The sequence below is a fragment of the Coregonus lavaretus genome, assembly GCF_964263955.1.
Source record: "Coregonus lavaretus genome assembly, chromosome: 13".
NCBI lineage: Eukaryota > Metazoa > Chordata > Actinopteri > Salmoniformes > Salmonidae > Coregonus > Coregonus lavaretus.
Window position 1 is genome coordinate 35,144,877 of NC_140000.1, and position 13,995 is coordinate 35,158,871.

At 49.1% G+C, this 13,995-nt stretch overlaps 1 protein-coding gene across 1 annotated transcript in view; it reads right to left on the reverse strand.

Moving 5' to 3' along the window:
* The window catches only part of LOC311140713 (receptor-type tyrosine-protein phosphatase U), a gene marked incomplete at its 3' end in the record, with an annotated part of 426,520 nt that overhangs the window by 23,462 nt on the left and 389,063 nt on the right, over positions 1–13,995 (reverse strand). Inside the window, exon 28 of the mRNA XM_084175898.1 lies at positions 1,394–1,519. Within this exon, the coding sequence (XP_084032024.1) occupies positions 1,394–1,519 (126 nt within the window). The remainder of the gene's footprint in view (positions 1–1,393; positions 1,520–13,995) is intronic.

Genomic DNA, 13,995 nt, shown 5'->3' on the forward strand with positions numbered 1-13,995 from the left:
TGTGTGCATGAGTTCCTGCCTGCTTGTGCGCATTCATGTGTGTCTATAAGTTTGTGTGGGATTTCTAGCCCTGCTGGTGAGACTGGGACCTGGGGTGTAAAAGGGAGATGTCCCTGTGTACTCAGCTATAGCCCATACCAGCACCTGCATTAATATCACTCTGCTGCTGCAGGGGCACATGTGACAGCTGTAACAGCCTCCAGCCCTACACTTAAGGAGCTAGGGATGCACTGTAAGTCATGCAGATTGGACTAACACAAACAAATAGGATGCAAGGAGAAGTTACAATCATGGAAGTGGGATTTTCAGATGCTCTATGGACATATTTCTCTCTCACACACACAAACACACACACACCCTCGTTTCACGCAGACAAACACACAATTTCCCCACACTATGCTCTCTGTGGGTTGCATCCTGCTGGGTTGTGTGAGGTGCTGTTTGACAGTGCAGTGTGGAGGAGAGAGGTAGAGAGAGGTAGTATGAAAATGTATGCACTCACTAACTGTAAGTCGCTCTGGATAAGAGCGTCTGCTAAATTACAACAAATTTAAATGTAAAGGTAGTGTAGGTGAGGAGGAATGACAGGAGGGGTAGATTGGGGGAAGGAGGATGCCACTCTATGAGGGTGGTTCTGGGCACCTCCTGTCACACAGCCTGCCAGCAGGGACAGGCCTCGCATGGAGGTGCCAGTCTGGTTGACAGTGATGCAACACACCTTCTCATTCACACACCCACACACAGTACAGTATTGTACACAAACTTTGTTCTTTCTACCGTTCAGACAGACAGACAGAAAGAGATAATTAAGACACACACACACACACAACGGCACATACGGATACGCACACGCACGCACACATACACACACCAAACAAAGTCTCTATTATTCTTCACAGAGGTAGGGAAGGAACATTGATGGGCATCTTGCTTTTCTTCCTGCCGGCATACTAAGGGGGACTTTGACAACACCAGTACTCCAGAGCTGTCATCTTCTTCAGTTGGGATTGACATGTAGCCTATTTCATGAGTACTGCCTGATTCTCTACGTCAGGTACTTGATTTAAATGTGTGAGATGCTTTATGAACAAATAAAAAGGGGGAGAAAATATGCTTTTGAGCCTATGAGAATATCACACATTGTGGATGTGACATGCATTACGGTCAAAGTCCCCCTTAGTATGCCGGCAGGAAGAAAAGGAAGATGCCCATCAATGTAATGACAAGCAGGAAATTGAAAAAGGGAGATGGTGGTTTTATAGGGTTGAAAGCATCTCCTGTGTGTGTGTGTGTGTGTGTGTGTGTGTGTGTGTGTGTGTGTGTGTGTGTGTGTGTGTGTGTGTGTGTGCGCGCGCGTGCAAGCATGGGTGTATAAATGCTCTTAGTGACTCACCCTTGTCACGTTTTTGACACGGAACAGACGAGTGATGATGTCGTCGTCAGCTGACATGGACAGGAACTCAACCTCCATGGGCCCATACTGCTGTAGACCAGGCTCTGGCCAGTACTGGACACAGGGCTAGTGAGAGAGAGAGGAGGGGAGAGAGAGAGACAGGGAGAGAGGGTAGAGTGAAAAGAGGAGGAGGAGAAAATAGTTCATTTGGATCACTGTCAAGATTCCAAAAGGGAAACATCAGAGTCTAATCAACTCACCCCCGAAACCACCCTGTGACGACTCCAAAAGTGTTCCAACGCCATATGATTGGAACAGGTAACAAAAACTAGCAGACCTTACTGAGAGGAAGGGCTCTCACATAATGATGAAACAGAGTGAATAAATAGAGAGAGAGAGGGGAGAGAGAGAGAGAGTGAGCGAGCGAGTGAGTGAGAGAGAGAGAGAGAGAGAGAGAGAGAGAGAGAGAGCGCAACAGAGAAGTGGGCCAGTATTAAGGAGATGAGACAGGAGCAGAGGGGGATGGGGTAATGCCCTGTGACAAGTGTCTTATAAAGCATTAAGAGGCAGTCAGGCAGACACTGTGAGATACCTACAAAGAGAACCCTTGAGTTATAGCTTGGGGGTAGGACTAAAAGTGATATAGCTGCTTCTCTAGAGACCAAAATTAAGCGAGGAGTGTTACTGACTCAATGTGGTCAGAGATAAAAGAGGCACAATGTGGTGTGAAAGAACAAATCCAAAAGCACACACACTCATACAGAGACTAAATGATGGCAGAGCAGTATGGCTCTGACTGGCTAAGTCTTACGCTTTCAGCACTATTGCCACAGGAGCAAGAGTTGAGCTAAGATACAGCATCCCAGACACTGCCAGTAGAATCAGAACTAGATTCAGATTCAGATCTGCAGCAATTTTCATTGTGAAAAGTGAAATGCGGATTCATATAAATTCAAATCAAATGTTATTAGTCACAGACACATGTTTAGCAGATGTTATTGAGGGTGTAGCGAAATGCTTGTGTTTCTAGCTCAAACAGTGCAATAATATCTAACAAGTCATATCTATCAATTCCACAACAATACACACAAATCTAAAGTAAAGGAATGGAATTAAGAATATATAAATATTTGGACGAGCAATGTCAGAGCGGCATAGACTAAAATACAGTAGAATAGAATAGAACACAGTATATAGAGTACCAGTCAAAAGTTTGGACACACCTACTCAATCAAGGGATTTTCTTTATTTTTACTATTTTCTACATTGTATAATAATATTGAAGACATCAAAACTATGAAATAACACATATGGAATCATGTAGTAACCAAAAAAGTGTTAAACAAATCAAAATATATTTTATATTTGAGATTCTTAAAAAATCCACTCTTTGCCTTGATGACAGCTTTGCACACTCTTGGCATTCTCTCAACCAGCTTCACGAGGTAGTCACATTTCAATTAACAGGTGTGACTTCTTAAAAGTTAAAGTTAATTTGTGGAATTTATTTCCTTCTTAATGCGTATGAGCCAATCAGTTGTGTTGTGACAAGGAAGGGGGGTATACAGAAGATAGCCCTATTTGGTAAAAGACCAAGTCCATATTAATGGCAAGAACAGCTCAAATAAGCAAAGAGAAATGACAGTCCATCATTATTTAAGACATGAAGGTCAGTCAATACGGAACATTTCAAGAACTTTGAAAGTTTCTTCAGGTGCAGTTGCAAAAACCATCAAGCGCTATGATGAAACTGGATCTCATGAGGACCGCCACAGGAATGGAAGACCCAGAGTTATCTCTGCTGCAGAGGATGAATTCATTAGAGTTACCAACCTCAGAAATTGCAGCCCAAATAAATGCTTCACAGAGTTCAAGTAACAGACATCTCAAGAGGAGACTGTGTGAATCATGCCTTCATGGTCGAATTGCTGCAAAGAAACCACTACTAAAGGACACCAATAAGAAGGAGAGACTTGCTTGGCCAAGAAACACGAGCAATGGACATTAGACCGGTGGACATTTGTCCTTTGGTCTGGAGTCCAAATTGGAGATCTTTGGTTCCAACTGCCGTGTCTTTGTGAGACGCGGTGAAAATGAACGGATGATCTCCGCTTGTGTGGTTCCCACCGAAATGCATGGAGGAGAAGGTGTTATGGTGTGGGGGTGCTTTGCTGGTGACACTGTCTGTAATTTATTTAGAATTCAAGGCACACTTAACCAGCATGGCTACCACAGCATTCTGCAGCGATATGCCATCCGATCTGGTTTGGGCTTAGTCAAATCAAATCAAATTTTATTGGCCACATGCGCCGAATACAACAGGTGCAGACATTACAGTGAAACGCTTACTTACAGCCCTTATCCAACAGTGCATTTATTTTTAATAAAAAAGTAAAATAAATCAACAACAAAAAAGTGTTGAGAAAAAAAGAGCAGAAGTAAAATAAAATAACAGTAGGGAGGCTATATATACAGGGGGTACCGGTGCAGAGTCAACGTGCGGGGGCACCGGCTAGTTGAGGTAGTTGAAGTAATATGTACATGTGGGTAGAGTTAAAGTGACTATGCATAAATAATTAACAGAGTAGCAGCAGCGTAAAAAGATTGGGTGGGGGGGCAGTGCAAATAGTCCGGGTAGCCATGATTAGCTGTTCAGGAGTCTTATGGCTTGGGGGTAGAAGCTGTTGAGAAGTCTTTTGGACCTAGACTTGGCACTCCGGTACCACTTGCCGTGCGGTAGCAGAGAGAACAGTCTATGACTAGGGTGGCTGGAGTCTTTGACAATTTTGAGGGCCTTCCTCTGACACCGCCTTGTATAGAGGTCCTGGATGGCAGGGAGCTTGGCCCCAGTGATGTACTGGGCCGTACGCACTACCCTCTGTAGTGCCTTGCGGTCGGAGGCCAAGCAGTTGCCATACCAGGCGGTGATGCAACCAGTCAGGATGCTCTCGATGGTGCAGCTGTATAATTTTTTGAGGATCTGAGGACCCATGCCAAATCTTTTCAGTCTCCTAAGGGGGAATAGGCTTTGTCGTGCCCTCTTCACGACTGTCTTGGTGTGTTTGGACCATGATAGTTCGTTGGTGATGTGGACACCAAGGAACTTGAAGCTCTCAACCTGTTCCACTACAGCCCCGTCAATGAGAATGGGGGCGTGCTCAGTCCTCTTTTATTTCCTGTAGTCCACAATCAACTCCTTTGTCTTGGTCATGTTGAGGGAGAGGTTGTTATCCTGGCACCTTACGGCCAGGTCTCTGACCTCCTCCCTATAGGCTGTCTCATCGTTGTCGGTGATCAGGCCTACCACTGTTGTGTCGTCGGCAAACTTAATGATGGTGTTGGAGTCGTGCCTGGCCATGCAGTCATGGGTGAACAGGGAGTAGAGGAGGGGACTGAGCACGCACCCCTGAGGGGCCCCCGTGTTGAGGATCAGTGTGGCAGATGTGTTGTTACCTACCCTTACCACCTGGTGGCGGCCCGTCAGGAAGTCCAGGATCCAGTTGCAGAGGGAGGTGTTTAGTCCCAGGATCCTTAGCTTAGTGATGAGCTTTGAGGGCACTATGGTGTTGAATGCTGAGCTGTAGTCAATGAATAGCATTCTCACGTAGGTGTTCCTCTTGTCCAGGTGGGAAAGGGCAGTGTGAAGTGCAATAGAGATTGCATCATCTGTGGATCTGTTGGGGCGGTATGCAAATTGGAGTGGGTCTAGGGTTTCTGGGATAATGGTGTTGATGTGAGCCATGACCAGCCTTTCAAAGCACTTCATGGCTACAGACGTCAGTGCTATGGGTCGGTAGTCATTTACGCAGGTTATCTTAGAGTCCTTGGGCACGGGGACTATGGTGGTCTGCTTGAAACATGTTGGTATTACAGACTCAGTCAGGGACATGTTGAAAGTGTCAGTGAAGACACTTGCCAGTTGGTCAGCACATGCTCGGAGTACACGTCCTGGTAATCCGTCTGGCCCTGCGGCCTTGTGAATGTTGACCTGCTTAAAAGTCTTACTCACATCGGCTACGGAGAGCGTGATCACATAGTCATCCGGAACAGCTGGTGCTCTCATGCATGCTTCAGTGTTGCTTGCCTCGAAGCGAGCATAGAAGTGGTTTAGCTCGTCTGGAAGTCTTGTAACACTGAGCGGCTCGCGGCTGTGCTTCCCTTTGTAGTCTGTAATAGTTTTCAAGCCCTGCCACATCTGACGAGCGTCAGAGCCGGTGTAGTACGATTCAATCTTAGTCCTGTATTGACTCTTTGCCTGTTTGATGGTTCGTCGGAGGGCATAGCGGGATTTCTTATAAGCGTCCGGGTTAGAGTCCCGCTCCTTGAAAGCGGCAGCTCTACCCTTTAGCTCAGTGCGGATGTTTCCTGTAATCCATGGCTTCTGGTTGGGGTATGTACGTACGGTCACTGTGGGGATGACATCATCGATGCACTTATTAATGAAGCCAGTGACTGATGTGGTGTACTCCTCAATGCTATCTGAAGAATCCCGGAACATGTTCCAGTCTGTGCTAGCAAAACAGTCCTGTAGCTTAGTATCTGCGTCATCTGACCACTTTTTTATTAACCGAGTCACTGGTGCTTCCTGCTTTAGTTTTTGCTTATAAGCAGGAATCAGGAGGATATAGTTATGGTCAGATTTGCCAAATGGAGGGCGAGGGAGAGCTTTGTATGCGTCTCTGTGTGTGGAGTAAAGGTGGTCTAGAGTTTTTTTTCCTCTGGTTGCACATTTAACATGCTGGTAGAAATTAGGTAGAACGGATTTAAGTTTCCCTGCATTAAAGTCCCCGGCCACTAGGAGCGCTGCCTCTGGATGAGCGTTTTCCTGTTGACTTATTGTCACGGTTTCGGCCGAGGCGGCCCCTCCTCCTTGTTCGGGCAGGTTTCGGCGGTCGTCGTCTCCGGAGTACTAGCTGCCACCGTTCTATGTTTCTTGTTTGATTGGTTTTGTCTGTTTGTCACACCTGTTTTGTGTTATGTCTCATTAAGCACCCTATTTAGTTCCTTGTTGTTAGTTAGGTGTTGTGTGTAATTGTTCCTTGTCGTGTTGCTGCGCTACCTGTATTTTGGTGCGCTATTTTGTAGCTTACCTCCTTGTTTGTATTTTAGGAGAAGATTACGCACTTGTTTAGTGCGCCCGTTTGTGTACGCCTGTGCGCGCTTTTCTCGCCTTCGGGCTGGTTTGTTGGATTATTTTGTGTGATCTACTAAAGTATTTTGTTGGACTTTACTTCTGCGTCCTGCGCCTGATTCCACACCACACCTACCTACAGCAACTCTTGACAGAATTACACACCACATATGGAATCAGCAGGAGCACCCACCGACATCATGGAGGAGCGTCTTCGTGGTCAAGAGGATCATATCAACCAGATCGGGCACGCCTTGGACCGGGTCATGAACACCCTCCATCGATGGGAGACCAGCGGGGTACCCACACCCCCACCTATCGCACCATCACCATCGGACAGCCCGCCCGTCCAACTACCGGAACCCAGTGGGATTCGGCTCTCGCTCCCGAGGGCGTACGACGGCACCGCTGCCGGGTGTCAGGGGTTCCTATTACAAGTGGAGCTCTACCTTGCCACCATACACCCGGCGCCCTCGGGATACGAGAGCGTTTCCGCCCTCATCTCCTGTCTCACCGGCAAGGCGTTGGAGTGGGCCAACGCCGAATGGAGGGGAATAGACGCCGCCACAGTCACCTATGCGGAGTTCTCCCGCCGCTTCAGTGCTGTCTTCGACCATCCACCAGAGGGGAAGGCGGCGGGGGAGCGTCTATTCTACCTCCGACAGGGGATGAGGAGCGCTCAAGAGTTTGCGCTGGAGTTCCGGACTCTAGCGGCAGATGCAGGGTGGAATGAGAGGGCCCTCATAGACCACTTTAGATGTAGCCTTCGGGAGGACGTCCGTAGAGAGTTAGCGTGCAGGGATACTACACTAACATTTGACCAGTTGGTGGACATGGCCATTCGGCTGGACACCCTGCTCGCGACCCGCGGACGTCCCAGGTGGGGGCCTCCCATTCCACCCTCCAGCGCCTCCGAGCCGTGCCCGATGGAGCTTGGAGGTGCTGGCGCTAGAGGGAGGAGAGGAAGGAGCCCGAGGGGGGCAGTCTCCTGCACCAACTGTGGCCGCGGAGGGCACACCGCGGCTAGGTGCTGGGGAGGGTCCCCTGGTGAGGGAGATGGCAGGTCACACATTGGGGAGTCCTCCCAGGTGAGTAGGCGCCCTACTTACCCAGAGCTTTCTGTCGTACACATTACATTACCTGTTTATTTCCCACAGGTTGCACCTCGTTCCCAGCATAAGGCGCTAGTCGATTCAGGCGCAGCTGGGAATTTTGTAGATCGTAAATTCTGTGTTGAGTTAGGGATTCCCCTCCTTCCAGTCGATAAGCCCTTCCCTGTACATGCCTTAGATAGTCGTCCGTTAGGATCTGGGTTGATTAGGCAGGTCACGGCGCCACTTAGGATGATGACGCAGGGGGGTCATGAGGAGACGATTCAACTCTATCTGATCGACTCTCCTGCGTATCCGGTGGTACTGGGGCTTCCCTGGTTGATTACCCATGATCCTACGATTTCGTGGCGAGAGAAGGCTCTTAAAGGGTGGTCTGCTCAGTGTGAGGGGCTATGTCTGGGTGTTTCCGTAGGGGCGACCTCGGTGGAGAGCCCGAACCAGATGCCAGCACTGCACATTCCGCCTGAGTATGAGGATTTGGCACTCGTGTTTAGTAAGACCAGAGCGGCACGGTTGCCGCCTCATAGACAGGGGGATTGTGCGATAGACCTCCAGACAGGAGCTGCGCTCCCGCGGAGCCATGTGTATCCTTTGTCACAGGAGGAGAAAAGGGCAATGGAGACTTACATTGCCGAGTCTCTGAGACAGGGATACATACGGCCCTCCACTTCTCCCGCGTCCTCGAGCTTCTTTTTTGTGAAGAAAAAGGATGGAGGTTTGCGTCCGTGTATTGATTACCGCGGTCTCAATCAGGTGACTGTGAAATATAGTTATCCACTCCCGCTGATTGCGACCATGACGGAGTCATTACACGGGGCACGGTTCTTCACAAAATTGGACCTCAGGAGCGCATATAACTTGGTGCGCATTAGGGAGGGCGATGAGTGGAAGACAGCATTTAGTACTACCTCCGGCCATTACGAGTATCTCGTCATGCCATATGGGTTAATGAATGCTCCATCAGTCTTCCAATCGTTTGTAGATGAGATTTTCCGGGACATGCAGGCGCAGGGAGTAGTGGTGTACATAGATGATATTCTTGTGTACAGTTCTACTCGGGCCGAGCATGTAGCCCTGGTGCGCAGGGTATTGAGGAGACTGTTGGAGCATGACCTGTATGTCAAAGCCGAGAAATGTCTGTTCTTTCAGGAGTCAGTCTCCTTTTTGGGTTACCAGTTGTCTGCGTCAGGGGTGAGAATGGAGGTGGACCGAGTGTCTGCCGTGCGTAATTGGCAAACCCCAACTACGGTTAAAGAGGTGCAGCGGTTCTTGGGTTTTGCGAATTACTACCAGAGGTTTATCCGGGGTTTTGGACAGGTGGCAGCTCCCATAACGTCTCTTCTGAAGGGGGGTCCGGTGCGCTTGCAGTGGTCGGCTGAGGCGGACAGGGCCTTTGGGAGACTGAAGGACCTGTTTACCTCGGCTCCGGTGCTGGCACACCCGGATCCCGCTTTACCCTTCCAAGTAGAGGTGGACGCGTCTGAGGCCGGTATCGGGGCAGTTCTTTCACAACGGTCCGGCACACCACCTAAGCTCCGCCCCTGTGCTTTATATTCTAAGAAGCTCAGTCCGGCGGAGCGGAATTATGACGTAGGGGACAGGGAGCTGTTAGCCGTAGTACAGGTCCTAAAGGTGTGGAGGCATTGGCTTGAGGGGGCTCAACACCCTTTCCTCATTCTGACCGACCACCGTAACCTGGAATACATTCGGGCAGCTAGGAGACTGAATCCTCGCCAGGCTCGATGGACTATGTTTCTCGCCCGGTTTGTGTTCAAGATCACTTACATCCCTGGGTCCCAGAACGGGAAGGCAGATGCCCTGTCCCGGAGGTATGACACGGAGGAGAGGTGCGTGGAGCCCATTCCCATACTACCGGAGTCTTGTCTGGTGGCACCGGTGGTGTGGGAGGTCGATGCGGAGATCGAGCGGGCATTACGCACCGACCCTAGCCCTCCACAGTGTCCGGAGGGTCGGACGTACGTCCCGCTCGAGGTCCGGGATCGGCTGATTTATTGGGCTCACACGTCACCCTCCTCTGGACATCCAGGTATTGGCCGGACAGTGCACTGCCTTAGTACGAAGTACTGGTGGCCAACGTTAGCCAGGGATGTGAGGGTTTATGTCTCCTCCTGCTCAGTGTGTGCCAAAGTGTAAGGCGCCCAGACACTTGCCCAGGGGTAAATTACAGCCCCTGCCCGTTCCACAACGACCCTGGTCTCACCTCTCGGTGGATTTTGTTACCGACCTTCCCTCCTCACAAGGGAATACCACCATCCTGGTCGTTGTGGATCGGTTCTCGAAGGCCTGTCGTCTCCTTCCCATGCCGGGTCTTCCTACTGCCCTACAGACCGCTGAGGCTCTATTTACTCACGTCTTCCGGCATTACGGGGTACCCGAGGATATAGTGTCCGATCGAGGCCCCCAGTTTACCTCCAGAGTCTGGAGAGCCTTTATGGAACGGTTGGGGGTCTCGGTGAGCCTTACCTCGGGTTACCACCCGGAGAGTAATGGGCAGGTCGAACGAGTCAACCAGGATGTGGGTAGGTTTCTGAGGTCATATTGTCAGGGCCGGCCGGAGGAGTGGGCGAGATATGTGCCCTGGGCCGAGATGGCACAGAACTCTCTCCGCCACTCCTCCACTAGACTAACCCCTTTCCAGTGTGTGTTAGGGTACCAGCCGGTTCTGGCACCTTGGCATGAGAGTCAGATCGAGGCCCCTGCTGTGGATGAGTGGGTGCGGCGCTCGGAGGAGACGTGGAACGCTGCACACGTCCATCTGCAGCGAGCCATCCGTCGACAGAAGACGAGCGCCGACCTACACCGCAGTGAGGGGCCAGTGTACGCACCTGGAGATCGAGTCTGGCTCTCAACCAGAAACCTGCCCCTCCGCCTGCCCTGCCGGAAGCTGGGTTGGCGGTTTGTGGGGCCTTTTAAAGTCCTGAGGAGATTGAACGAGGTGTGTTACAGGTTACAACTGCCCATTGATTACAAGAATATTAACCCCTCGTTCCATGTGTCTCTCCTCAGGCCGGTGGTAGCTGGTCCACTCCAGGACTTTGAGATTGAGGAGACTCCTCCGCCCCCGTTGGACATCGAGGGGGCTCCGGCGTACACTGTTCGGACCATCCTGGATTCGAAACGCCGGATGGGGGGTCTCCAATATCTCGTGGAGTGGGAGGGGTACGGTCCGGAGGAGCGGTGCTGGGTGCCGAGGAGGGACATTCTGGATCCGTCCCTACTGACCGAATTCCATCGTGGTCATCCTACGCGCCCTGCTCCGCGTCCTCCTGGTCGTCCCCGAGGCCGGCGCACGGCTGGAGCCGCGCGTCAAGGGGGGGGGGTACTGTCACGGTTTCGGCCGAGGCGGCCCCTCCTCCTTGTTCGGGCAGGTTTCGGCGGTCGTCGTCTCCGGAGTACTAGCTGCCACCGTTCTATGTTTCTTGTTTGATTGGTTTTGTCTGTTTGTCACACCTGTTTTGTGTTATGTCTCATTAAGCACCCTATTTAGTTCCTTGTTGTTAGTTAGGTGTTGTGTGTAATTGTTCCTTGTCGTGTTGCTGCGCTACCTGTATTTTGGTGCGCTATTTTGTAGCTTACCTCCTTGTTTGTATTTTAGGAGAAGATTACGCACTTGTTTAGTGCGCCCGTTTGTGTACGCCTGTGCGCGCTTTTCTCGCCTTCGGGCTGGTTTGTTGGATTATTTTGTGTGATCTACTAAAGTATTTTGTTGGACTTTACTTCTGCGTCCTGCGCCTGATTCCACACCACACCTACCTACAGCAACTCTTGACACTTATGGCCATATACAGCTCATTCAGTGCAATCTTAATGCCAGATTTGGTTTGTGGTGGTAAATAGACAGCTATGAAAAATATAGATGAAAACTCTCTTGGTAAATAGTGTGGTCTACAGCTTATCATAAGATACTCTACCTCAGGCGAGCAAAACCTTGAGACTTCCTTAGTATTTGATTTTGTGCACCAGCTGTTTACAAATATACACAGACCGCCACCCCTTGTCTTACCGGAGTCAGCCGTTCTATCCTGCCGATGTAGCGTATAGCCCGCTAGCTGTATGTTATCCATTTCGTCGTTCAGCCACGACTCGGTGAAACATAAGATATTACAGTTTATAATGTCCCGTTGGTAGGATAACCTTAATCTTAGGTTGTCCAATTTAATTTCAAATGATTAAACATTGGCTAATAGGATTGATGGAAGAGGCAGTTTAGTCGCTCGCCGTCGGATCCTTACAAGGCACCCCGACCTACGTCCACGATATCTCCGTCTCTTCCTCATGCGAATGACAGGGATTTGGGCCTTGTCGGGTGTCTGTAGGATATCCTTCGCGGCCGCCTCGTTGAAGAAAAAATCTTCGTCCAATACGAGGTGAGTAATCGCTGTCCTGATATCCAGAAGCTCTTTTTGGTTATAAGAGACGATGGCAGAAACATTATGTACAAAATAAATTACAAATAACGCGGAAAAACACACATAATAGTACAATTGGTTAGAGGGCTGTAAAACGGCAGCCATCTTCTCCGGCGCCATTCTCTTACAATCTGGTTTGGGCTTAGTGGGACTATCATTTGTTTTTCAACAGGACAATGACCCAACACACCTCCAGGCTGTGTAAGGACTATTTTACCAAAAATGAGAGTGATGGAGTGCTGCATTAGATGACCTGGCCTCCACAATCTCCCGACCTCAACGCAATTGAGATGGTTTGGGATGAGTCGGACCGCAGAGTGAAGGAAAAGCAGGAAACAAGTGCTCAGAATATGTGGGAACACCTTCAAGACTGTTGGAAAAGTATTCCAGGTGAAGCTGATTGAGAGAATGCTAAAGCTATGCAAAGCTGTCATCAAGGCAAAGGGTGGCTATTTATAAATAAATAGTAAAAATAAAGAAAAACCCTTGAATGAGTATGTGTGTCCAAACTTTTGACTGGTAGTGTACATATGAGATGAGTAATGCAAAATATGTAAACATTATTTAAGTGACTAGTGTTCCATTATTAAAGTGGCCAGTGATTTCAAGTATACAGTGGGGGAAAAAAAGTATTTAGTCAGCCACCAATTGTGCAAGTTCTCCCACTTAAAAAGATGAGAGAGGCCTGTAATTTTCATCATAGGTACACGTCAACTATGACAGACAAAATGAGAAAAAAAAATCCAGAAAATCACATTGTAGGATTTTTAATGAATTTATTAGCAAATTATGGTGGAAAATAAGTATTTGGTCAATAACAAAAGTTTCTCAATACTTTGTTATATACTCTTTGTTGGCAATGACACAGGTCAAACGTTTTCTGTAAGTCTTCACAAGGTTTTCACACACTGTTGCTGGTATTTTGGCCCATTCCCCCATGCAGATCTCCTCTAGAGCAGTGATGTTTTGGGGCTGTCGCTGGGCAACACAGACTTTCAACTCCCTCCAAAGATTTTCTATGGGGTTGAGATCTGGAGACTGGCTAGGCCACTCCAGGACCTTGAAATGTTTCTTACGAAGCCACTCCTTCGTTGCCCGGGCGGTGTGTTTGGGATCATTGTCATGCTGAAAGACCAAGCCACGTTTCATGTTCAATGCCCTTGCTGATGGAAGGAGGTTTTCACTCAAAATCTCATGATACATGGCCCCATTCATTCTTTCCTTTACACGGATCAGTCGTCCTGGTCCCTTTGCAGAAAAACAGCCCCAAAGCATGATGTTTCCACCCCCATGCTTCACAGTAGGTATGGTGTTCTTTGGATGCAACTCAGCATTCATTGTCCTCCAAACACGACGAGTTGAGTTTTTACCAAAAAGTTATATTTTGGTTTTATCTGACCATATGACATTCTCCCAATCCTCTTCTGGATCATCCAAATGCACTCTAGCAAACTTCAGACGGGCCTGGACATGTACTGGCTTAAGCAGGGGGACACGTCCTACACTGCAGGATTTGAGTCCCTTGTGGCGTAGTGTGTTACTGATGGTAGGCTTTGTTACTTTGGTCCCAGCTCTCTGCAGGTCATTCACTAGGTCCCCCCGTGTGGTTCTGGGGTTTTTGCTCACCGTTCTTGTGATCATTTTGAACCCACGGGGTGAGATCTTGCGTGGAGCCCCAGATCGAGGGAGATTATCAGTGGTCTTGTATGTCTTCCATTTCCTAATAATTGCTCCCACAGTTGATTTCTTCAAACCAAGCTGCTTACCTATTGCAGATTCAGTCTTCCCAGCCTGGTGCAGGTCTACAATTTTGTTTCTGGTGTCCTTTGACAGCTCTTTGGTCTTGGCCATAGTGGACTTTGGAGTGTGACTGTTTGAGGTTGTGGACAGGTGTCTTTTATACTGATAACAAGTTCAAACAGGTGCCAT